We start from the raw sequence: 27,911 nt of genomic DNA, 5'->3' as shown, positions 1-27,911 counted from the left end.
TGATACTTACGTGCAAATAGTACCAATCTTATGCCCAATATGGCCACCCTGCCAATATCTTGAAAACCTCGACACTACTGTTCCTGAACAGAAAGTCATATTGACATGGGTTTTTCACCAAATGACTTATTATGAATGTCTAATTAGGCCTAGTGTAAAATCTTACTGATTGAATTTCTAATATGGCCACCACAACAAGCATCTTAACAATTTGTTATTGCTACTTATTTTGAACAAAAGGTCATACTGGCATGAGTTTTTTACCATATGACCATTTATGACGTCTGGTTGGTCCTAAATGAAAATGGTGCCACTCACACATCCAATATGGTTGCCATAAGAAGTCTGTTAGTTAAACCCCAAGCTGATATGACTGTTCCTTCAAGAAGATTTTCCATATGACCACCATGATGCCCATACTGGATAATTATCCAGGCAGTACATTTCATTTCGGACCAATTAGACTGGGGGATAAATGTGTATGTAAAGTTTGATGACAGTCATATAAGTAGTTTAGGATAGATAGTGATAGCAGACTTGTGCTAATGGACAGACTACAGACTATCCCATAAACTCTGTGACCAGTAGAGCTAAAATAAAGGGGGAAGGCAATACTTGTCACAAACATTTTCATGTAAGTGTTCTTTATTTGCAAGCACCCTAGTTTGCCTAGCACACAGAAGTTACCAGGAACATCAATAAACATGCAGGAAAAATAAAAATTTTGATATTTGGTAAAAACTAGTTTTCACGGTTTCACAAATTTATCTTGAAAAACAAAAAAATATTTGTTATGTTTAAAAAATGTGATAAATGACTTAAGTTTCATTTTTCTCTTAAAGCATTCAATTTTTTAATTTAGATACATGAGTTTTATCAAACGTCAAATAGTGATGTTTTCCTCTAGTAAATTTGTCACTTTTTTAAAAAAAAACTGTTCTATTATCTTAGTTCAGTTATTATGCAGATTTTATTGTCATTCATCATGCAAGACATATTTTTTTTTTACAGCTGATTACTCAAGTGTAAAGAAATTAGTTACACCAAATTTTTGCACATGCAGGTTCATTTCATAATAGTCGTTGCATGTTCCTAATCAAAGCTGTCATTAGTATTGTCAGAATTTTTACTGAATGCTGTCTACACAGATGAGAGCCTCAGAACCACAAGACATGTCAAGTCTTATGAAGTTAAGAATGGAAGAAGATAGAAAAAAGCATCAAGAGAGGCTAAGAAAAGAGGAGGATGAGAGGCGAAAGGCCCAGGAAAAACAAAGAAAAGAGGAGGAGGAAAAACGAAAGAAAAGAACAGATGAAATGGAAAAAAGAAAAAAGGAAGAAGAAACCAGAAGGAAAAAAGAAGACAAGAAAGAGGAAAAGAAAAAAAAAGAAGAGAAAAAAGAGGAGAAGAAAGATAAGGAAAGGCCTGGATTTTTTGGATCTGTGAAAGCTGTTATTTGGGGAAGTTCAGAGTCTCCAAAAAGTCCAACTATACCAAAGTAAGAGTTTACATTTACCTGGTACATGCCAGTTTCTAAATTTTTAGGCCATTATTAAAAATATAAAAATTATTGATAAGTTTATCTTTCAACTGATTATGTTTGCATTCAGACTTTATTAATTTGGCATCAATTGCACAGCCAGTTTTTCCGATGTTTACAAATGTGCTCTCAACAGCTCAGTTAATGGCATAATGTTGTTTTTCATAAAGTAATTAACTACAATATTAAAAGTCATTGTTTAGAGTAGGTGGACATTGGTGAGTTCTAAGTAGGCTTCTATAATACTGGTCAGTTGTGTTAAAAAATTTTATGCAGATATCATTTTCATCAATATAAAATCATTCATTGACTCCAAAAGTTTTTCTTGACTTCAGTTCTGGTAAAATTATATGGTCAGTTATTTAATTAGACTTTGATTACATTTATTAATTAGACTTTGATTTCATTTTTAATTAGACTTTGGTTACTGGTAAAAAGATAATACATTTTACCCAACTGTTCCTAATCAAGGCCTATTGCCATCAGTCTTTTTAAAGTTTGATGGTTCACATTTTCAAATATTTCTCAGAATGGATCATTTGGTACCTGTGAAATATTAGCTTTCTAAAAATACTTTTACTTCAGACAAAATAAAAACGAGTGCTTTAAAATATTACCAAATGTATCAAATGATAATTATTTGAAAATATTATTCCCCGTAGATGTTTATGGGAAAATTTGAAAGTGTGAACTTTTAACAAAATCTGTAAATGTCACTTCTTCCTGATTAGTTGAACATCAGAAATGGTGTATTTAAAATATAAGATAAACTCTTGTACACTGTTACAAAATAAGTGGGACATTGTGCTATGACAGATGACATAATTAAACTTTCTCATCAACAGTTTGTAAAGATGGTGGTCTGCTCGACTGGTATACATCTGTTTATCAGCTGGTATACATCTGTTTATCAGCTGGTATACATCTGTTTATCAGCTGGTATATATCTGTTTATCAGCTGGTATACATCTGTTTATCAGCTGGTGTACATCTGTTTATCAGCTGGTATACATCTGTTTATCAGCTGGTATACATCTGTTTATCAGCTGGTATACATCTGTTTATCAGCTGGTATATATCTGTTTATCAGCTGGTATACATCTGTTTATCAGCTGGTATACATCTGTTTATCAGCTGGTATATATCTGTTTATCAGCTGGTATACATCTGTTGAAGCTTTCATTTGAATAAAGTCAGAAGCATTTTCTAGCATCCTAAATATCAATAATGTGGATGAACCCTTTGTATCGATATATGGAATTTTGCACTTAAAAGATTTTACAAATGAGGAAAAACAAAGACAATGTTGTATTTGAGATAAGAGTCAATTATCTTTCTTGATTAAGGTGGAATTAGAGTTCTATCAGTCAATCTTGCAAGCAAAGTGGTGCAGATTTGAATCCTACCATCAGATCAGCTACTATGGTGTGTCCTTTGGCAAGGCACTATACTCCAGTTGCTTTGATTCTAAATACCTTGTATTGCTGTATCAAACCAGAAACAAACTGTTCTAGTTTGGTCCTTGGGTGTAACACAACTAATGCTTAACACAGTTCAGAACAGCCATGTCTCTTTCCATTTAAGAGTTTAGTAACCACCATAGCTGAGAGGCTAAGTGTGCTGGACTCGAGACCAAAAGGGTCAGGGAGGGTCAGGGTTTAAATTCTACCAGCCTGGATTGGCTACTGTGATTAATTGCCTTGGCACTAGATGGCTTAGATGTATACTTGGCTAAGGCACTTCACTTTAGTTGCATTGGCACTAGATGGCTTAGATGTATACTTGGCCAAGGCACTTCACTTTAATTGCTCTGGCACTAGATGGCTTAGATGTATACTTGGCCAAGGCACTTCACTTTAATTGCCCTGGCACTAGATGGCATAGATGTATACTTAGCCAAGGCACTTCACTTTAATTGCCTTGGCACTAGATGGCATGGATGTACACTTGGCCAAGGCACTTCACTTTAATTGCCTTGGCACTAGATGGCTTAGATGTATACTTTGCCAAGGCACTTCACTTTAATTGCCTTGTCACCTACATAGCTTAGATGTATAATTGGCCAAAGCACTTCACTTTAATTGCCTTGGCACTAGTTGGCTTAGATGTATACTTGGCCAAGGCACTTCACTTTAATTGTATTGGCACCCAATGGCTTAGATATGTTGCTGTGCCGTAAACCATCAGCCTAACCAGTTAGACTCGTAGGTAATCTAAGAGATATTTCCAAAATTTTGAGATTTTCCTGTTGAACATTCTGGGAGATATATTGAGAATAGAGAGATTTTGAAACTACATTAGATGGCATTTCAGGCTTTGATGAAATACTGGCACTTTTAATTTCTAAAGACAACATTGAAGGCATTCATGAAATACCAGCACTTTTAATTCTATGTTATTCCTGAAACTTGGAAACCAATGTCATATCTAGAGATTCAGTAGAAAACTAAAGCTTAGTTAAATTGCCTCTAGTATAATGTTAAAATTATAACAATCAATACTAACTTCGTGATAGAGCTCAATATAGAAATATAAATATATACATAGTCATTTCTGGTATATGTAATTATTGCAGAGATCATATAATAACGAGGTAAAAAATGAAATACATATGTATCTGGCTATGGTGTGTGTGTGTATATATATATATATATATATATATATATATATATATATATATATATTTATTTATTTATTTATATATATATATATAAAAGATAAGAATTCTTTTTTTCAGACTACTTAGTTCATACATCTTAATTAAAATATAGATATAAAGTAAAAATATTGTACACATAAAAAAAATATATAAATCATACGTACAAGTATACTGATACATCTACACAATTAACTGTGTCCTGCATTGTTAAGAAGTTAATTAAGAATATATATATATATATATATATATATATATATATATATATATATATATTCTTACATATGTAGCATGTTTTAATAATTTTATGAAGGTTTATTTTGATTGCCTATATTGCTATGTGTAATGATATGACTGATTGTTGTGAATGTCCATATTATGATGTAATAGCAACATTGGCATGACCACAGTCAAAATGGTCACTGATCTCAGCTTTCATCATTAATAAAAGAAATGTCATTCATCCCAGCTTATGTACCACATTATGTACAGTAATGTCATTCATCCCAGTTTACTGTACCACACTGTGTACAGCTTTGTCACTCATCCCAGCTTACTGTACCTCATTATGTACAGTAATGTCATTTATCCCAGCTTACTGTACCACATTATGTATAGTAATGTCATTGATCCCAGCTTATGTACCACATTATGTACAGTAATGTCACTCATCCCAGCTTACTGTACCACACTGTGTACAGCTTTGTCACTCATCACAGCTTACTGTTCCTTATTATGTACAGTATTGTCATTCATTACAGCTTACTGTACCACATTATGCATGGTTTTGTCACTCATCGCAGCTTACTGTACCACATTATGTACAGTATTGTTACTCATCACAATTTACTGTAGCACATTATGTACAGTATTGTCACTCATCCCAGATTATAGAACCTCAGTTACTACAGTAATGCCACTCCTCATAGCTTACTATACCTCATTATACACAATAATGTCACTCAACTCATTGTACTTCACTATATACAGTATTATCATTCATGTTGGCTTACTGTACCTCATCATGCACAGTAATGTCACTCATCACAGCTTACCGTACCTCATTATGTACAGTATTTTTACTCATCACAGCTTACTGTACAACATGTACAGTATTGTCACTCATCCCAGATTATGCCAGTAATGCCACTCCTCATAGCTTACTATACCTCATTATACACAATAATGTCACTCAACTCATTGTACTTCACTATATACAGTATTGTCATTCATGTTGGCTTACTGTACCTCATCATGCACAGTAATGTCACTCATCACAGCTTACCGTACCTCATTATGTACAGTATTTTTACTCATCACAGCTTACTGTACAACATGTACAGTATTGTCACTCATCCCAGATTATAGAACCTCAGTTACTACAGTAATGCCACTCCTCATAGCTTACTATACCTCATTATACACAATAATGTCACTCAACTCATTGTACTTCACTATATACAGTATTGTCATTCATGTTGGCTTACTGTACCTCATTGTGCACAGTAATGTCACTCATCACAGCTTACCGTACCTCATTATGTACAGTATTTTTACTCATCACAGCTTACTGTACCACATGTACAGTTTTGTCACTTATCACAGCTTACTGTACCTCTTTATGTACAGTAATGTCACTCGTCACAGATTATAGAACCTCATTTATTACAGTAATGCCACTCCTCATAGCTTACTGTACCTCATTATACACAATAATGCCACTCAGCTCATTGTACCTCACTATATACAGCAATGTCATTCATTCCAGCCTACTGTACCTCATCATGCACAGTATGGTCACCCATCCCACTTTCCCAGCTAACTGTACCTCATTATTTTCAGTAATGTCACTCATCATAGCTTACTGTACCTTATTATGCACAGCAGTGTCACTTGTCATAGCTTACTGCCCCTCATCATGTACAGTAATTTTGCTCATCTCAGCCTACTGTACATCATTATGTACAGTATTGTCACTGATCTTACTGTACCTCATTATGTACAGTAATGTCGCTCATCTCAGCTTATTGTATGTACCTCATTATGCACCATTGGATCATGTCACTCATTTCAGCATACTGTACCTCATTATGCATAGTAGAATCATGTCACTAACCTAAACAACATTTCCCTATATATTAGCAGCTGCAAGATTTGGTAAACTTAAACTGCAAATAAAAAATGTCTATATAGAAAAATATTGGTGGTAAGTGACAAATATGTGTTCTCTGAAAAATGACTGTCTTCTGGAACAGATATCTAGGATAAAAAAATCAGCACTCAAAATATGTACACCACTTACCCCACATTTGATAGAGGTCTAAAAACATAGACAGCATGATTTATCAAGTGAGCTCAAAAAAGATTTTGAAAAAATTATTTCCTCACTGGAAATTGAGGAAAATGAATGGGGGAGAGCACAGGAATTTTTTATTGGCTGGTTACTCATTTCATTATCAAATTGGGAATAATTGTCAATAAAAAGCTTTTTCTAATAAAGTTTTTCTTTTTTTTGTTGGTATAAATTATTTATTTTCAAGATACCCAGCCTCTGAAAGACTGTTAGCAACAAGAGTACCCCAAGCGGTTTCAACAGTCATCACATGTACACTGTGTATTACGTTACTTCTTTTTATTCTTGTTGATTAACAACAAAACAAGAATCCTTTTTTTTTTCTAAATTAGGGACATTTTTTTCGGGAAATAACTGTAAATATCAAAACTTGAGTTTTTATTAAAAAAATCTGTTAGTAAAATACTGATGCCATGATATCATTGCAAGTAACAATGAAACTTCTCATCCTTGAGAAAATCTCTGTGCCAATTTAAGAATTTTAAGTAAACTGCAAGCCCTGAAACTCACTTCTCCATAACGAATTGTATCTCTGACACAAAGCAACTTTTTTTTATTTTACAAAGTTCTCATTTTGCTGGTTGTCTTTGATCATATTTGTGAGTGAATAGGCTAATTTAAGGTAGTTTAATTATATTACTTGCATAATAATATTTATGACAGTAATAGATGGATCAATTTAAATTAGTTGACCTGATGCTTGACCATAACTGTTTGTTCATACATAGATAGGATTTGCATGCCTTTTAATTTTCTTTTATTCCATTCTCTGTGTTTTGATGTAATTAACATGATAATACAAAATAGGTCTGCTTCAGATTGAGTGTAAAAATGCAACCAAAATTTAAACATGATTGGCACTTAATTAGGTTCTAAGAGAAATGCTTGTGGACATAGCTGTAAGAGAAGAATTACATCATTTCATGTTTGAATAAAATGGGTAATACTGCATTAATGATTACATTGAAACCAAATTAAAAAATAAAACTAAAACCTGAATTTTGCTTGATAAAACTTTATTTAGTAATTGGTATTTATTTATTAAAATGTTACCACCATTTGGCATTAGTGACATTTTTATTCATAAAATTCCATTAAATATTGTTATTCACAGTGTACTGAGAATGTTGCTTGGAAAGAAAATTTAATAAAACGTACAACTTCTTATTCAAAATTTAGAATTTAATGAGGTTGATTCAGATATCTGGGTATTAAACACAGTCTAAAATGAGCAGTATAGACTATCCATTGACATTGTACATTGTATGTAGTGCAGACAGTCATAAAACTAGAAGGTATTTATTCATCCATACTTTGGAGTACATATCAAGTGCAATTAATTTGCTAATCTCTGCCGATCTCAGTGCCATTTATTTAACATTTCTAAGTAATAGCTTTATAAAAAATATAAAGAATATAAGGTTGTTTTTCAATTTTCCTTCAGTACTTTTAGGCTTAGAAAGGTTGTGTGGTTTCCTGTTTAAATAGTTTTTGCAAATTGTAACATGACCCAGAATTACAAACTTGCAATTTCTTTTGTCTCCAATATGGCTTTACTTTACTATTATGTCAACCTGTTTTCTAAAGGTAGACAATAAAGAATACATATAACTACTATGTATATAAAACTACTGATAAAGTACCAGAAAAATAAATACTGTATATAGCACACACTCATTATAAAATAAATACTGTATATAGCATACACTCATTATAAAATAAATACTGTATATAGCATACACTCATTATGAAATAAATACTGTATATAGCATACACTCATTATAAAATAAATACTGTATATAGCACACACTCATTATAAAATGAATACTATATATAGCACACATTATAAAACAAACTGTATACAGCACACACTCATTATAAAATAAATACTGTATATAGCACACACTTATTATAAGACTGTCCATTGGAGCCATGGATTATACGATGGATATAGTGGGAATAGCTTATCAATACAGTACATTGTTCATATGATTTTAGTATCGCCAATAAAATGTGATCCATAACCAGACCCACCTTGTAACAGGAAATGTGTGATAATGAAGGACACAATAATGAGACAGTGCTCATAATGCATTTGCACTGACAAGGGATTTTAGAATTATGAAGAATTTATTCATTTTCAGCTTTGAGCAAAGAATGGCAATCGATGATGAAGAGGATTTATTTGTAGATGCCCTGCCCGAACGTGAGTGTTACTTGGATAATTACAGTATTTTTGTGCCATTTTCTCAAAACCATAAAGTGTCATCTAATTATTCTGACCAGATTTTTTTCCAGAATTGCTTGAGTAAAATCAGTCAAGTGCACATACCAGCTAACAGGTCCAGGCAAACTTGGCTGTTTTGTAAGTGGTCTCCTATTACCTCAGTTGCTGTCGTCCAGTTGGTTATCTGTCCTTTTATAATGGCAATAGTTTGCCTGAATTTCACCAACAGAACTTATGGCTAGACTGAACTTTAAGTTTAGAATTCATTGATCTGGTCCCAGTTTCACCAACATAAGTCTTAAAATTAAGTTTGGATGTAAGAGATTTGATTGGTCAGTTTTAGGTAAGACTTAAATTTTAGTCAATCAGATCACTAGATTCATGATATAAGTTTCATTCCAGTTCTTTGGTGAAATCCAGACCTGATTGGCTGAATTTTATCTGTAATTAAAAATTTACCAGGCAAAAGTCTCAGGTCTGGACTTAACACTTGTGTTTGGTGCAGTTGAGACCTTGGACTTAAGAGTCATCAATAAAATCTATTGTCTGCTATATAATCTGATGACCTCAAATGAATCGTGTTGGAGGAAACCTTGTTGTTATTTTGTATGTCCTGTAAGCATGATGTTAGGATGCTGTATGCATGCATCACTTAACACCAGTGAATAGAGCCAAGTCCATTTTTCACATGTATTATTACTGAAATTCTATAATTTGATACAATCACACTATATCTATAGGATCTGCAGTTTGTAAAATGATCTTTATTTGTGTTATCTTCATTTTGCAGCCCCCAGACCCATCAGTCAGTTCTCAGCATCTTCTGCAGGTAACAGTACATCATCAAACACTGCATTGCATGGTTGGGTATCTCAGAATGTAGCTTCTAACCCTGGATCATCGACATCAGCTGCCAAACCATCCACTCTGCCAAATGCCAGCACCAATCAGCAAATCCCGACTGCACCAAAATCATCTTCCCAACCACCAAGTACATCATCTGCATCAGCAAATGCAGTAGCGACAACATCAGCATCAACAGCTTCACAGTCAAGGCTGGCTACTACAACGGATACAAAGGAACAGCAATCTTTGGTAAATGATGTGCCATTTTTCGTTATTTTATATTACTAATTTAGAATTGTCATCCTCTTCTAAAATGGCTGGTGACAAGGGGCAAAATTTGTCCAGGGATTTTTCTAATATTTTTGACCGCTCCAGTGTCCTAGTGGCTAGAGTGTCTGTCTTGGATATGGGAGGTTATGGGTTCAATTTCCAGCTGAGTTATACCAAAGACTTACAAAAATGGTACTAACAGCTGCCTTGCTTGGTGCTCAGCATTAAGAAGTTAGTGTTAGCACTGGTTGGCCTGGTGTCAGGATAATGTGACTGCGTGGGACATCATGTTTCATGTCTGTGACATGATGCCCCAGTGCCAGGGATCACTATAAACTACCACGCTGCAGACATTATAGCTATATGACTGAAAAATTGTTAAAGCTACATTTGAAAATCCAAATCACACACACACACAGAGAAATATTTTAATGCAAAGATCAGAAGAAGAAGAAGAGTCCATATGGATGCATCCAGGATCAGAAACCATCATCATTGTCATCAGCTCATTCTAGTGAAACGTCATAGCAGATATAATTATCCACCCTAAATCAGTGTAGATGGTATTGAGGAGAGCCCATATCACCCCTCCCATATGGGCCTATTCATGATTGAAAACCTTTGATGTCATTTACTCATTCCATTAGAGCATGTTATCGGATATGAGCTGTTTTCTTCAATCCTTGCTGACAGTACAGGAAGAGTCTATATTATTTATGAAAATGTAACCTTTAACTCCCATCCCTTTCTCTCCAATAGGCTACTTTCAGAATCTGAAACCTTCAATAACATGTACTCATTCAAATGAAACATCATGCCAGATATGATCATCTTTCCTCAATTAGTATAATCAGATATCAGATTACAAGGAAAACAGATGGATGGACACATGACCAAGCACCATTTATCAGTTACACTTGGAATGAATTAATTGATTTTCAAGCTAAATGACTTAATGAAAACCATAAAATATGAAGCTCAGTTTTTATAATTACACATGGTAACATTTTTAAACAGATATCAAGAAATCAATAACAGAACTTTGTTTTAACCAGTGTTTACAAATATTGTAAGAGCATACCAGACTGTTGCAGGAACTAGTTGTTTTCAGGGGTTTGAACTGATGAGTCGCAATTTTCAATTTACTGGTCTTAGACCAGAAGACCTTATGGGATGATACTATGACTCTAAGTCTTAAAATAAGTAACAGAAAGGAAACTAACAATTTTTAGAAAAATTCAACGAACAATTATTTCCTTTGAATACAAAGTGAAAATTTGTAAGATACTTTCAATATTATGAATTAAATCCCAAATAATCCTCAAAGTAATATGATGCAGTCCAGAATATCTTTGAATGAGTTCTCAATAATCCTATTGTAATGCTTTAGTCCAAAAAGTCAATGTGTACTTTGTGATTCCAATGAATAATTTGAATAAATAATTCCTCAAATTATATCTGAGCACAGCCATAAACTCATATCATAGGTTCCCAAAGACTGATATTAAACAGGAATGAATAATTGTTTACCAAATCCCCATTATATACATCCCCACTTGGCCTAAGGTGCAATAGAATGTGTTGTAAATCTAATCATTTCCATGGAAAATTCCATTGACCTTTGAACTCAAATAAAACATAATGTTTACTATTTAGAAATCATGACAAAAGTAAGGTAGGCATTAACTCCATTTGCAACCCTCAACAACAATCTTGACAAAAGTCAGGCACACAATATAAACGAAATATACATAACTTGAGTCTGTTTTGTGTCATCCACAGTGGACATCTTGAAAATCTTGCTATTGCTACTCCTCCTGAATTGATGGTCATATCAATATGAGGTTTTAACTAAGACTTTGTAAGATGGCAAGTTGGTCATGGATGAAAGTAGTACTGATCTGTTGCCCACAGTAGCCATTTTGAAAATCTTGTTGTCACTACTATTCTTGAATGCCTGGTCATATCAACATTCAATATGGCCAGCGAGGCAGCCATCTTAAAAATCTTTACAATGCAACTCCTCCTTAACAGAAAGTTATATTGACATGTTTTTTTTACTAAAAGTCTTCTTGTGATGTCTAGTTGATCCTGAATGAAAATGGTGCCAATTTGATGTCCAATATGGCTGCCACAGGAGCTGTCTTTAAAGTCTTTTTATTGCTGTTCCTGCGGAATGGAAAGTCATAGTGAAGTGGGTTTTCACCAAAGCACTTCTTTGACACTTTGTCCTAAATGAGAGTGGTGCTAATCTGGGGTCTAATTTGGCTGCCACTGTGGTAAGGTTGAAAATATTGTTATGACTACTTCTCATGGATGAATGGTCATGCCAGTCATCATGGGGTTTTAACTAAAAGACATCTTAAAACATTATATTGATTTGAAATTCAAATGGTGCTGATCTGATATCCAGTATGTGGCCATCTTAAAAATTTTGTTTTAGGCTCTTACAGGGAAATTCATTTTGACATGGGGTTTTCTTCAGAAGAATTATCATGGTGTTTACATGGCTCTGAATGAAAATGACTAACCCCCAATATGGCCACCATTGTGGCTACAGTTACCTCCAAGTCTCTTCCGGTAAAGCTTGTTGCAGTTGAAGACAAGAATATGATAAAGAGGTGTTCAAATGTTTTTGAAACATCTTTTTCCTTATTAGCTGAACTGAATGAACATTATTGGCTCCAACGTTTTAAATGAAAATTTTCAAACTGTTCTCTGTTTAATATGAAAAGGCAGTCCAGATGAAATTACAGATTTTACTTTTCTGCAAAACTGATAGTAATATAATTTAATACTTCATCACTGATTTTTGTTTGATTTGTACCAGTCAGTAGTTGGATATAGATCATATTTCTAGCTGTGATAGATATTACACTATCTTGATTATAAGAATTCAGAATTCATCACTAATTTTTGTCATAAATGTGTCAACCAGTGTTGGGACATAGATATCATTTTTCTGGCTGTGCTAGGTATTACTGTATTTTGATTATTATCCATGAGTTTTTGTTCATTAGTTATCAACAAGCTCACATCAATACTATACTATTTTTGTTGAGCAATAACTTAGAGATATAAAAAAAACTCAGTATAGGGTTATATTCCATTTTCTGGAATATTGAATTTGAATAGAATGACCAGAATGTTTAGTGCAAATGACCTTTCTGAAATGGGCCAAATCACATTGGTAAGCTATTTCAGCCTGCCAAGATAACTTAATATTTTATTTTCTGTTTAGGCATTCTAAATAAAAGTAATATTCTTTACTGGTTAGAAATGCTGAAGAAAAATCAGACAAAGAAATTATTAATTTCATGGAGATTACCAAAGGATGTGATAGCAGTTGATTGGCTCAATTAGTAATATTGGTTAGTTTTGTGTTGAATAGTTTGATATACTGTGAATTCACTAATATTCATTGAAACCAATTTTTTGTTAATTTTGTGCCAACTGCAAAAAAATGAATTTAAAGACTTATGAAAAATGAACCTTCTGTGAAAACATCTGAGCCAACATCATCCCCATTGACACCAAACAAAAATAATTAAAAGTAATATATAATTAGTTACAGTTTGCAGCCAAGACATGGTGTCTGTATTGAAAACTAATGAGTTGTTGTTTTTATAGGAACAAAATGTGGAAACTGATGCCATTGGAGGAAGAGCAGGCACTCGGACCCAAGCAGCACCATCTGGTTCGATGGCATCATCTTCAGCAGCCATAAGGTCACTTACCCATCTCCACAGTGAGTAAAAATCTCAGGGATTAATTTATTGACATTTTCTTCAATGAAAGAAATGTATCTTTTATGTTCTTTTCTTCAGTCTTACATAAAAACATGTGCTCATTGGTTGGCATATCTAGTCCTTCAATAAACATGATGTGCTCATTGGATGGCATATCTAGTCCTTCAATAAACATGATGTGCTCATTGGTTGGCATCTCAGGTCTTATAGAAAAACAGGATGTGCTCATTCGTTGGCATCTCTGGTCTTATAGAGAAACAGGATGTGCTCATTGGTTGGAATCTCTGGTCTTATAGAGAAACCTGATGTGCTCATTGGTTGGCATCTCTTGTCTTACAGAAAACTAATAAAGAAGCCAAAGCTTTCCTGTTTCTGAATGGAAGAAGCCATACAACCCATACAGCCTATACCCATACAACCTATACCCATACAATCCATACAGCCTATACCCATACAACCCATACAACCTATACCCATACAATCCATACAGCCTATACCCATACAATCCATACAGCCTATACCCATACAGGAACCTTAATCAACCTATACCCATACAGCCTATACCCATACAATCCATACTGCCTATACCCATACAGTCCATACAGCCTATACCCATACAGTCCATACAGCCTATACCCATACAGGCCATACAGCCTATACCCATACAGTCCATACAGCCTATACCCATACAGGAACCTTAATCAACCTATACCCATACAACCCATACAGCCTATACCCATACAATCCATACAGCCTATACCCATACAACCTATACCCATACAGGGACCTTAATCAAACCATACAACCTATACCCATACAGGAATCTCAATCAACCCATACAGCCTTTACCCATACAACCTACACTCATACAGGGACCTTAATCAACATGTACAACCTATACCCATACAACCTATACCCATACAGCCTATACCCATACATCCTATACCCATACAACCCATACAGCCTATACCCATACAACCCATACAACCTATACCCATGCAGTGACCTTAATCAGCAAGTACTGCATGCTTCATAAAATATGTGGAAATGAAAGCTCCACAAAGATGCTTCAAATTGCAGACATGAGATTTTATTGTGTCATAATCCTGGAAGATAAACTTCAACCAGAATGTATACCATGCCAGTGTTAACTGACAGTAGAGTACATTCTTGTTCAGTGTATTGATTTCTAAACTGCAAGCTGAAGTTTTATTATATCAGCTAAATTAAGTAGGTTGTTGATACGTTCTTCTAGAAAAAATCCTTGACTTTTGCAATAAATGTTGTTTAAGCAATAAATTTTGATCCTATTTTTTAAAGACTTTAATTTTGTAAACATTTTTTTAAAACTTTAAATACTTTTGCAGAACTTTGCATTTTTAACATTTTAACTTTATCTTATAAAACATGTACTTTATTTTGAAGGTTTTATCTCTCTTTTTCACCATTTTTTTTCTTTATTATGAAAGAACTTTACTTATGATTTGCTGTTGATTGTCACTATATAACCAGGATTATGATTGGCTGTTGATTGGCACTATATAACCAGGATTATGATTGGCTGTTGATTGGCACTATATAACAAGGATTATGCTTACAGGCCAATAAATCCTGTTCATACTAAACTCAGTTCTAATATTCTTCATTGATATTCAGTAAAGTTATGACCTTCAAACTTATTTACTTAGATCTTCCATCATTTTGGCTTGCCTAAGTTTTAAAACTTCTGATTAATTTAAAATTTAGTGGGTTAGTACCTGTCAAGTATTGTATCGCATAAAAGTAACATATACCTTGTTCTGCATACTGTATGCCCCATTTTAACACAGCCTTACCTAAAACCAACCTAATCATAGGGTAGCCTCAGTTATAATGAAGGAGTCATGTATAGTGCCCATGGGCTCAGTTAGGGGTCAGACACTATAACTATTATCTTCCATGTAAAAATAAATGAGGTTTGATGTTGTTTTTGGGGGGGTATAATGCTATTTTTCAGCACATGACAGGCTATATATGGTACCCAGCATAACTAATACAGGAAGATCCTGGGAAAACCCCAGTAGAAACCACCAACCCACAGTAAGCTACTGGCAAGCTTTCTCACTTACCTATATTATCCAAGCCTGAGACTCAAACCCATGAGGGCAGGGGTGAGATGGTAGTGATTGGCAAAAGTGAGCACATCAGACCACTCAGCCACCAGGGGCCCCTCAGATGAGATTTAGGAATTACTTTGTATCACTTGTTAGGGTCATAATGAATTAAAGTGAATGTTACCATCCAAACTCACTCATAAGTCAAGTCCAACTGCAAACAACATAGACCCTGATATGCTGTCCCATAAAGCACTGGCAAATCAAGGTCTTTGTTTTTTGTTCTGCTGATTACACCTAACAAACTGCATGGACCCAGATTTACCATGTTGCATTATGTGGCAGTAGATCTGGGTCTGTGCAGTTTGCAGTTATGGTAATACAGTAAAAACTGCTATGAGCGACCAACTGTCATTTCCAACCACAATCATAATGTATGGATTGATTTTATTATATAAATGCTCTGTTATGAGCAACCACCTGCTGAACGCAACCAGCGACCACAATGTCAAGGCAAAATATGCATTTCGACACTGCTATGAAAAATCACATCTCAAAACTGGGATAACCTCCACTGACCTTTATTTAATCCCCTTAAAAACAACCGCTCGTACTGTTCTAAATTTTTAAATAAAATAAAATTAAAAATAGGCTGGCTACCGATGTCTGAATTTTGTCAGCTATGCTTAAAGTGTTTTATAGTTTCTGTCATAAACCAGACTAAAGCATATGTAGATTATTTCCTAGTCTGGTTCCCTGCCTCGTATGCTCCCTGCATTGTTCTCTGCTATTCGTATAGGGGTGAGCAACACAGGGAGCCTAAAAAGCAGGGAACCAGACTAACTATTCCCGCACTTAGCCTGCTTCCTGGCCTTAGCATAGGACCAGGCATCCCTATCAATGACTGTATCACGAGAACAGACAGACAGTTCTGATAAAAAACAAACATAAATGGAATATTTAAAAAAAAGGATTGTTGCTATCGTCGATAGATGCTACAGTCCATAAACCAGGCTAATGTACATGTCACCAATTGTCATTGTAGTGCCAAAGTTGATGTAGTGGTTGCATATATTTTTTGTCTGTAGAGTTAATCTGTATTGGGGTGGGTGAATAAGGTCATTATCTAGTAAACCAGCAAGAGAGAATTGTTTGCGGGATTTGATTGATAGTGTTCAAGACTTGTGATGTTTGTTGTATTTCCCCCCCCCCCAATGTTAAGCGATTACATCCCAATCACAAAGCTGTCATCTATTCAAATTGGTGTGATCGGGTTACACACTTTGCTTATAGAGTTAATCCCTGTATGTCATCTTTGAATTAAGCCATTGACTTTTGTCTCTGAGTAAATGGTTCTGTTTCTGGATGAGATAATTGTTTCTTTTTATTTCATTAATTGATAGATATGCAATGCACATGTATAAATTTTACATATTTTTCCCACATCACAGTCTAAACCGTCTTTACGTTCAATATTACAACTGAGCACTAATAATTTTAACACCTAGAACCTTAATAACAATGGACGAACCTCCAACTATAAAGAGACAAATTTTAAGGCTGGAGAAAATAATTATTGTAACTGAAAGAAGTGAAAAAGAGCAGACCACTCTAAAAAAAAAAGTAGTTTAATCATCAGTAAAACAAATTTAGGTTGTTATAAAGGAAAACGAGTAATTCAGAAATGATTTCATATGCTAAAATACGTGATCATCAGATGTAAATGTGATTTCATGTTTAATGATAGAAGTATATTTTTATTGCTATATAATTTTGTTTTTAGATGAATGCATATAATATTTTAGCATGAACTATTAATGAAGAAAAGAATATATTTACAGTGATTGTGGTTATTTTTCTTGAAATTGTTCTGAAACTGGTGGTTATTTTTCTTGAAATTGTTCTGAAACTGGACCTTGGAAACTGGCTTTTTTTTTACAGATCTGCTATTGGCAGAAGGTGTAGTCTCTCATAACAGGTTTTACTGTATTTGCATTGTGATAAAGATCTTCTAGTGTTGCCAAATGATTACTTTTGCAGGTGAGATACCAGCTTTACTTTATAATGGATAGAAAACATCCAAAAAAAAGATCTTCACCATTTCAGGTGGTGGTGAAGTGACCAAGATTAAATTTGGTGCAGGAACGGAGACACCTAATTTACAAGTAGGGACACACAATGTGATGGTGGTCAACACCCCTGGTTCTGCCAATGGTGTTGAATCCAAATCAGAGAAATCAGAGCCAAAAGCTTCAAAAAAGAAGGTGAAATTGACTGGTGAGTGTTTTATATTGATTCTGATATCACTTGCACACACACACACATACACACACACACACACACACACACATGCTGTCACCCCAATTAAAATTGTTGTGATGATGCCAGCAATACTTTCATTTTTTATGCCCACCTATCTTTTGATATTGTGCACACATTTAGTTTTGCATTACATTTGGCCATTTTTATGGAATTTTATGTTTTAGCAAGTCTGTGTGGACACAGTCATAAATCCACAGGTCAAAATTGCATATTTGCAATATATATATATATATATATATATATATATATATATATATATATATATATATATATATATATATATATATATATATATAATAAACATTGAGTTATTCATAAAACATTAGAAATTCTACCCAACAAATGCAGCAAATACATTCACATTTCATCTTATGGTGTTTGTTCACCTTTATGAAGTAAGCATATCTGTAACATCTTGTGCATGCATACAAAAATACCAAGACCACTTGATAAACTTGTGCATGCATACAAGAATACCTGGACCAAATTTTATACACTTGTGCATACATACAAAAATACCAGGACCACATTTATATATTTGTGCTTTCATACTAGAATACCAGGTCCACATTTGATAAACTTGTTCATGCATACAAAAATACCAGGACCACATTTTATACTCTTGTGCTTGCATATAAGAACACCAGAACCACAGTTGATAAACTTGTATGTGCATACAAGAATACCAGGACCACATTTTATACTCTTGTTCTTGCATACAAGAATACCAGGACCACAGCTGATAAACTTGTTCATGGCTCAAAGGTCCCCATTTTCCATTCCTCTTAATCAAAAGCTCAGGGTCAACAGGCAAACTGATTTTGATAGTCCCTTTCAGATGCGACAAGTCCTTGGTCAGTGATCTACTTGATCCAGAGATACAACTGGTCAAGCCGAATCTATGAAAAAACAATATTTATAGCTGGACCATCTCATTTATGCCTGGCTCTGGCAGGACAACCTTGCAAAAGAAAGAATTTATACCTTATATTTTGTAGAGAATATCACAAGCAAGAAGGCCCTCCATTCCAAAGGCTTATGGGGGAAAGTGACATGTTTTCATGGACCTGGGCCAAGTCAGTAACATTGTCCCTTTTGAGTCCTTGATCACTTAACTAACCTTTTTCTCAGGTTCAACAAGGAGAAAATGTAGGCCCTAATTACCATCAAAGGCTACAACTCCGTAATATCTGACACATTCAGGCATCGTGGCAAAGTGATATCGGACATGATACCGATATGTCAGACCTACTAGCCAGTTTTTAATTGGATCGACCAAAATCCCTCACCCTGTTTCCAAAATGGAATCAGTCCTGGAATTTAGCATGGCTCATTTTAAAAAAATTCCAGCATTTATCCAAAAACTCACTGAAGCTGCTATCATACAAAACATGTTTCCTGGCAGCTTTAGCTATGGTATGCCAGGTGAGTGAGTGACATACCCTTTCTGTAGACCCATACTATCTTCAATTTGGATCGGATGATTTAGTGGTCCACATGATTCATCCAGGCTTTGTGCCCGAAAATAGGTCGCTGTCAGTGGGCAGTCAGAATCGTCACACACTCCCTCTCTTTGATAGACGCATTGAGAACAAAAACCATGCAAGACCTTGTCCACACCTTCAGGCTACTCGAAGTGTACAGGGACAATTCTCTGCACATGCAGTCGACCCTTTCTCCCAGTGAAGGCCAAGAAGCAGGATATCACCCTCAAGTGCTATATTCGTGGCTGAAGTGCTCTAAATTCTCAAGAAGTCAGAGTTGCCTTACAAGGCTTTCAGCCTACACAATTGGATCCAAGTTTGAGAGCCTTGTGTTTGAACATAAAGATTTGATCTGAGACAAAATAGAAGCTGTTGGCTGGTACGTAGAGTCAACCTTCTTGAGTTTTTAACTTGGGAATTTACCTTCACAGAGACAAACTTGGACTCTGGTGGGTCCTGGGGTGTCAGCTTAGATAATCACCAGACCAGTCAAAGCTGACACAACCTCTAAGTTTCACTGAATTCATTAGTGTAATTTTGTTGGTAAGAAGAATTCAATAATCATAATCTTAACTGGCTATAGGAGTCACAGACCATGTGACCATATGCTGTATTGTTTTGAAGTTAGGAGAGTGGGTTATTCTTCACATGGGGAAGCCAGCCTTTATATTCCTTAGAAGGATACTGGAGGTACAGGTAGGATCTCATCATTCATTCCTCCTATTACCTATTCTGTTGATATGATCAGGGAATGTATTTGAAGGAGAAAGCCAATTTTCCAGTAAATTCTTTCTCTAAGAATATTTACCTGATGTCATTACTTAAAATCCTCCAAGCCACCCCACGATGCAAGCATTCTTGTTGGTATTTCACTCAGCTTAAAAAGTAGTTACACTTGGTGGTAGCAAATTCAGGTAATGGAAAGGAGTTATTGCCCTTTGTCTATATGATATAGAATAGATGGATGTTTGTCTTGTTAGTGGGGCTAGATTTTTAGGAAGTGGTAGGCTTACATCTCTAATGTTATTGTAGTTGGTTATGTATTCTTGGAGAAACATAATTTACTGGGAAAACAAATTCTTTTTAAGTTTTCATCTACAGTGAGCTTTTTACTTTCCTGCCAAATCAGTCATGCTTTGAATTTTCTCAATTAAATTGAGACAAACAAAGATTTTCTTATTATTTGGCTTAGATTGTCCAAGTTCTACCTATTACACCATATATACATGCTCATGAATTGAGAAAACTTCAAACTGCACAGACCCAGATCTGCCATAACATAATGTGCCTGCAAAACTGCGTCTAAGCACTTTGTTAGAGATAATCCGGTAGACATAACAGGTCCTTTGTTTTCATTGAAGTTTTCAGATTGAATACTCAGAGTCAATAAAAAATTTGGGTGTATATTCTGTGGGGTTTTTCGTGGAATAGTCTCAAATGGCTTTAAGCATTTAAAATGCAAAAAAATTGTTCTAGCAACAAATTTGTTGAAATTTATACCAAATTACTTGGTTACTATGGTAACAGTTTAATTGCAGTGATAATATTAAGGTATTAAAGGCGATTTTATTTTATATCTCCAAAATACAAAACATTCCATTGTGCTGACAGAAATGGTTATGTTGAGGTTCAAAAGAAATTGAAAGAATGGTGAAGAATGACAAACAATTCATAAAAGGCATGAAATGAAATGTTTAATCAATCTTGTGCATGCTTATTTGCATATACACATATGCATGTACTTAGGTACTGCATTATTTTTGAAGCAGACACAAGGAATAGACAGTGATGAACATTGACGATGAACCAAGCTCTTGTAACCTACGATCAGAATTTTATCACAAAAATCCAAGAAGATCAGCTTACAAGATTTACTAGTTGTTGCAAACTTTAAATAAGTTTGAATTATTGTATGTAATCATGGATTTATTTTTTCATGCCATGAAAATAAACATTTAATGGTAGATGCCTGAAGTTTACGAACAAAACATTTAAATTCAGCAATCATCAAAATCCAGTCATGCTCCTCTTTGAAACCTATTTTCTTAAAATAATGTTGACATGTTGTACATGAAGCCATCTACTTTATCAAAGAAATGTGCTGCTTAACCCAGCACATTTTAAGTTGGATCTTTCTGTATATAGTATTTGACAAGATTGCACTCCTGTAACTAAACATTTTATGTACAAACCATGTAAATACAAATGTAGTAATGTTGCTAGAAAGTAGTACACAGCAAGTTCTAAAATTCTGTCATCAATAATAGTAATTAACAAATCGTACAAGTGTTCTAAAATCCTGTCATTAATAATAGTAATTAACAGAACATGCTGGTGTATAAATTTACAAATTCTAAAATCCTGTCATCAGTAATAGATAATGATAATCAAAAAAAAAAAAAAAAAGATGTATATGTTGACAAGTTCTAAAATCCTGTCATTAATACTGTTAATTTACAGAAAAAACAGACAGGTGTATAAATTGACAAGTTCTAAAATCCTGGCATCAATAATAGATAATAGTAATCCACAAATCACACAGATGTACATGTTGACAAGTTCTAAAATCCTGGCATCAGTAATAGATAATAGTAATCCACAAATCACACAGATGTATATGTTGACAAGTTCTAAAATCCTGGTATCAGTACTAGTAATTAAAAGAACATACAAGTGTATAAATTAACAAGTTCTAAAATCCTGTCATTAATACTGTTAATTGACAGAACAAACAGACAGGTTTATAAATTGACAAGTTCTAAAATCCTGTCATCAGTACTAGTAATTAGCAGAACATACAAGTGTATAAATTAACAAGTTCTAAAATCCTGTCATTAATACTGTTAATTAACAGAACATACAGACAAGTGTATAAATTGACAAGTTCTAAAATCCTGTATCAATAATAGTAATTAACAAAACATACATACAGGCATATAAATTGACAAGTTCTGAAATCCTGTCATTATTACTAGTAATTAACAGAACATACAGACAGGTGTATAAATTGACAAGTTCTAAAATCCTGGCATCAATGCTAGTAATTAACATAACATACAGGCATATAAATTGACAGGTTCTAAAATCCTGGCATCAGTGCTAGTAATTAACAGAACATACATACAGTTGTATGAATTGACAAGTTCTAAAATCCTGGCATCAATGCTAGTAATTAACAGAACATACATACAGGTGTATAAAATGACAAGTTCTAAACTCCTGGCATCAATAATAGTAATTAACAGGACATACATACAGGCATATAAATTGACAAGTTCTAAAATCCTGGCATCAATAATAGTAATTAACTGAACATACATACAGGTGTATAAATTTACAAGTTCTAAAATCCTGGCATCAATAATATTAATTAACAGAACATCTAGGCATATAAATTACAGGTTTAGGTTAATGTGTATAAAATGCTTCAAATAAAATAGATATATTTTTCATATAAACAAATTAATCTATCACTTTTTTCTATCTCTTTTACCTTAGATTTTTCCTTTTGTGAACTATCAATGTTAGAAATGGTTGTCACGTTTTCACAGTCTTGTAATTTATCACTCTCTTTCCTTCTCATCATTAGTGCAGAATCCGTCTTGGATTATGTTCTTGGGAATCTTATCTTCTCATTATCAGTGCAGAATCTAAATATTGGAAATCTTGGCCTCTCATTATCAGTGTAGAATCTGACATGGAATGTGTCTTTGGAAATCTTACCTTCTCATTATCAATGCAGAATCCAACTTGAAATGTGTTCTTAGAAATCCTACCCTCTCATTATCAATGCAGAATCCGACTTGGAATGTGTTTTTGGTATTCCTATTCTCATTCTCAATGCAGAATCCAACTTGGAATGTTTTCATGGGAATCCTATCTCTCATTATCAACACAGAATCCATTACATCATACCAATGAGTGTAGATTAAAATATGCAGTGGCTTTTATCCTGCAGTCAAACTAATGATTTACTTCACATTAGCTTTTAGATTCCTTCTCTCATTTGTATAAGTGATAGTTTTGCTTTTAATGACCTTATTTTGTTAGTATTTGGTATCTTAATCAGATTTGTTATGAAAGACATCAGAAGGCATCATTGTGCAGTAGAGGGGTTGCTATCAAAAAGTATCATTGCACAGTAGAGGGTTAAGGGAAATTCAAATATCATTGTGCAGTAGAGGGTTAATGGAAATTCAAGTATCATTGCAAAGTAGAGGGTTAAGGGAAATTCAAGTATCATTGTGCAGTAGAGGGTTAATGGAAATTCAAGTATCATTGCCAAGTAGAGGGTTAAGGGAAATTCAAGTATCATTGTGCAGTAGATGGTTAATGGAAATTCAAGTGTCATTGCAAAGTAGAGGGTTAAGGAAAATTGAAATATCATTGTGCAGTAGAGGGTTAAGGAAAATTCAAGTATCATTGCCAAGTAGAGGGTTAAGGGAAATTAAAGTATCATTGCAAAGTAGAGGGTTAAGGGAAATTCAAGTATCATTGTGCAGTAGAGGGTTAAGGGAAATTAAAGTATCATTGCAAAGTAGAGGGTTAAAGAAAATTCAAATATCATTGTGCAGTAGAGGGTTAAGGGAAATTCAAGTATCATTGCACAGCAGAGGGTTTAGGGAATTTAAGTATCACTGCACAGTAGAGGGTTAAGGGAAATTCAAGTATCATTGTGCAGTGAGAGGGTTAAGGGACATTTGAGTACCATTGTGCAGTAGAGGGATAAGGAAAGTTCAAGTATCTTTATGCAGTAGCAGGTTAAGGGAAATTCAAGCACCACTGCATAGTAGAGGGTTAAGGGAAATTCAAGTATCATTGTGCAATAGAGGGAAAATGGAAATTCAAGTATCATTGTACAGTAGAGGGTTAAGGGAAATTCAAGTATCATTGTACAGTAGAGGGTTAAGGGAAATTCAAGTATCATTGTACAGTAGAGGGTTAAGGGAAATTCAAGTATCATTGTGCAATAGAGGGAAAATGGAAATTCAAGTATCATTGTACAGTAGAGGGTTAAGGGAAATTCAAGTATCATTGTGCAGTAGAAGAAAATTCAAGATTTAATGACTGTAATTTAATCCTGGTGTCTGCTGAATGTTCTGTCAAGAAATGACATTAGCAAGCAAGCAGTAGGAAAGATGTTTAAAAAGTTCAATTTGAGGAAGACATTTAGAGATGCTTAGTGAAATTGGGGCTGTATCAGGACTATTTTTTTTATCCAGGATCAAAATTTTCATGAAAGTTTCAAACAGTCTTGAAAATTCCTTTCTATTCTCTAAAACGTTCTAGGCAACTAACAGGATATTTTACTTCCCCAGTAAAAAATGTTTACTTGTCCTAGACGGCCAGACAAAGTATTATTACAATGATTTTTTTAACCCGAATAATAAAAGAAAAGTTGGAACATTCCTTATCATGCAGTCATGGGGAAGTTCATAATTTTGCTGGTTAAGGAAGTTTTTATCTGTCATCTACAAAATATGGACAGATTTATATGTTTTCAGTTTTAGGAAAAGATTCTGCAGAGCATATCAGATATGTTTCCATTTTTCTTTCCTGACAACATTATGACAAAAAGACTTGATTGTCACTACTGATGGGTTCCAATTTTCTCATTTGTTTTGTCAGATTCAACAAGCTCTGTGACACCCGATGATCTTGACATTGTTAGTGCCGAGATAGGAAAGGATTGGAGAAGGCTAGGACGTGCACTTAACCTAACAGATGGCGTCCTTGATCAGCTACATATGGATTACAATATCTCGGGCACCTATGAGGTCATGTATCAGACCCTGAATAAATGGGTCCAGCGAGAGGCGAGAAATGCCACAAAGAGAGTGCTTGCTGAAAAGTTGCACGAGATTGACAGGGATGATATTGCTAAGGATATTAAATAAGAAACAAAAATATATTATTCCCGACAATTAATGTAATGCATAACAATCTTATTAAAGCTCATTGTTACATTTTCAAACTTTACCTTTAGTTGGCAACATATAGCCACCGTTGTGCTGATGTACTGTAAAATGCTGCATACATATGTAAGGTTATGGTTTATTCCAAATTCATTGTGCTGCTTGTTTGTATTTTTCACTTTGCTGCTTTTGCAAAGCAGGTTGATGGTGGTATTTATTTGCCATTGTTGCATACCATAACACCATGCATATGAAATCATGTACCTTCTCTTACATGTTATAAGATCAAAAATGGAATGCTGGAGATTGAACAAAAATACAATGTGGAATTCCCCAAGAATAAATTGCTAACCAATAGAATACTCAAGATCATGCACACACACCCCCCATGCTGGAGTTCTGGAGACAGATCAGAAATAGGTCAAGAATGCTGGAGACTCCAGCAGTGAACTTTATTTGTCTCTGGTCTGTAAAGTTCACATATTTGGAAATAATATACTAATTAAACAATAACTTGCATGTGTATGAAATAAAAAATAAACAAAAAAGTTTTGAACATTCAGGAGCCATTATATGGATTGATATAAGGGACAAAAGACAACACTGTTAGCTGTCATTACTTTACATGTGGCTGCCATTTTGAAAACAAAGATGGATATGTGTTATAGTTGGGTAAATACTTCATATTCTTTGCTAATCTCAAAGTAACTGAAAGGTTTATGGAAGTACCATCTATAATTGCTTTTTAGTCAGGTCCAACTCCAAGCTGCACACATCAATGTCTTCCATCGAATAATGTGCCAGCAGATTTGGGTCTGTGGATTTTTCGTGGCAGTAATCATTAGAACAAACAACATAGACCCTGATCTGCATTACATGATGGCAGATGATGGTCTTTTGTTGGCAGTTGGACTTGACATATGAATGAGTATAGATGGTAACCTTGTTGCAGTGATCACTGATCTGATGTCAGAAATTATATATATTAGAAAGTGACAGACCATTCTAAGTAGGATTCAAATTCATGCCTCAAGTATTGGCTTCTATCGCCTAGCTCACGTACCAGTCCCATAATGGTTATGCACTCAGTACAAAAAAGGATGGAATGAGGCTTAAGTAAGGCCTCAAAGTATATGAGAGCTCACTCACTAGACAGATGAAATATATATGCATGTATACACACACACACATGAAGTCATAAACATACATGCCTGCTTCTTTCCTGTTTTATCATTGATATGCATTTGACACAGATTCTTTTTATCTATCTTTTAACATGACTAATTCATTGGAAGCCATCTTTGTATAGAAATGTTATAAACTGCTAAAATTATTTTCTGTATTGTTTGACATCATTTGAATTATTAAAAAACAGTTTCCTAAGTATAATATGTAGATATGTTTATCTTACAGTAATGTCTGTTAATTAATGCTTGTAAAGCAGACGAGACATGATATGTTGTAAAATCCAGTTGTCCAATCTAATTGTTGTTCACTACTTTAAGACAATAACATTTTTGAAATTAAAAAAGAAGCCATTTGGGCAAAGATAAACTTAATCAAAATACGTTGCAACTTCAGATTTTTTTATATGTTTAAGTGCATTTACATTTATTATAATATTCATAAAGACGTGTAATAGGTCTAACATATTCCTGGTCAGTTGGATCTAATATGGATTCGGGAAATTATCATTCAAATCCATTTCATCCACTTTTAAGCTCTACATAAAAGAGTGCTTGTTATAATCAGTTATAGAATCCAAGTTTTCCGACGTTTGTCATTTAATTTGTAGGTGTTCATAGCTGATAAAAGATATTCAGAAATTGATTTTTCCTTTTTGTGTTTGAAAAATTTAAGTTCATATTACCTGATGTTGTACATATTTTGAATCATGGCAGATCATCAGTACATGTTGTAGTCTGATGAAATTGCCTGATATCAGCAATAAAGATGATTTGTTTAATATTCATGTCCGTCTTTTGGTGTTTCTGTCACATTATTAGATGTAATGAATACTAAAGTCCTGATTTATGGAGATGAATATTACGAAAATGTTACATCGTTTTATAGTCTTTGCGTTCATTCAAATTAAGTCCATGCAGTCTTTAACACTAGGTTAATGACTGGTAGTGTAAGTGTGCATGTCAGATGAATATTTTTAAAAAATTACATTAAAAATAGATCACTGAGACATTCTGCACTGATTGTTGTGAGTTATTGGAAAAACATGCCATCAGTAGCCAGGGATGGCTGAATCAGCTTTTGTCCACTTCTGTCAGGCAAGTAACAGATGGATGACCCTTTGTTTTTTGTAACAAATGGATGACCCTTTGTTTTTTGTAACAAATGGATGACCCTTTGTTACAAGTAACAGATGGATGACCCTTTGTTTTTTGTAACAAATGGATGACCCTTTGTTACAAGTAACAGATGGATGACCCTTTCTTACAATT

The 27,911-nt window shown here is 34.2% G+C and overlaps 1 protein-coding gene across 1 annotated transcript in view; it reads left to right on the top strand.

Moving 5' to 3' along the window:
* LOC149785840 (uncharacterized) overlaps positions 1-27,427 on the top strand; it is a 68,508-nt gene extending 41,081 nt beyond the window's left edge. The window contains exons 11-16 of the mRNA XM_089979798.1: positions 1,149-1,498; positions 8,694-8,755; positions 9,567-9,871; positions 13,523-13,640; positions 17,841-18,011; positions 25,169-27,427. Coding sequence (XP_089835924.1) covers positions 1,149-1,498; positions 8,694-8,755; positions 9,567-9,871; positions 13,523-13,640; positions 17,841-18,011; positions 25,169-25,437 — 1,275 coding nt within the window. The 3' untranslated portion in view covers positions 25,438-27,427. The remainder of the gene's footprint in view (positions 1-1,148; positions 1,499-8,693; positions 8,756-9,566; positions 9,872-13,522; positions 13,641-17,840; positions 18,012-25,168) is intronic.
* The last annotated feature ends 484 nt before the right edge of the window (positions 27,428-27,911 follow it).

The sequence above is a fragment of the Sinohyriopsis cumingii genome, chromosome 13, assembly GCF_028554795.1.
Source record: "Sinohyriopsis cumingii isolate HCF-2022 chromosome 13, ASM2855479v2, whole genome shotgun sequence".
In the NCBI taxonomy this organism is placed as follows: domain Eukaryota; kingdom Metazoa; phylum Mollusca; class Bivalvia; order Unionida; family Unionidae; genus Sinohyriopsis; species Sinohyriopsis cumingii.
This window is presented reverse-complemented; position numbering and strand designations above follow the sequence as displayed.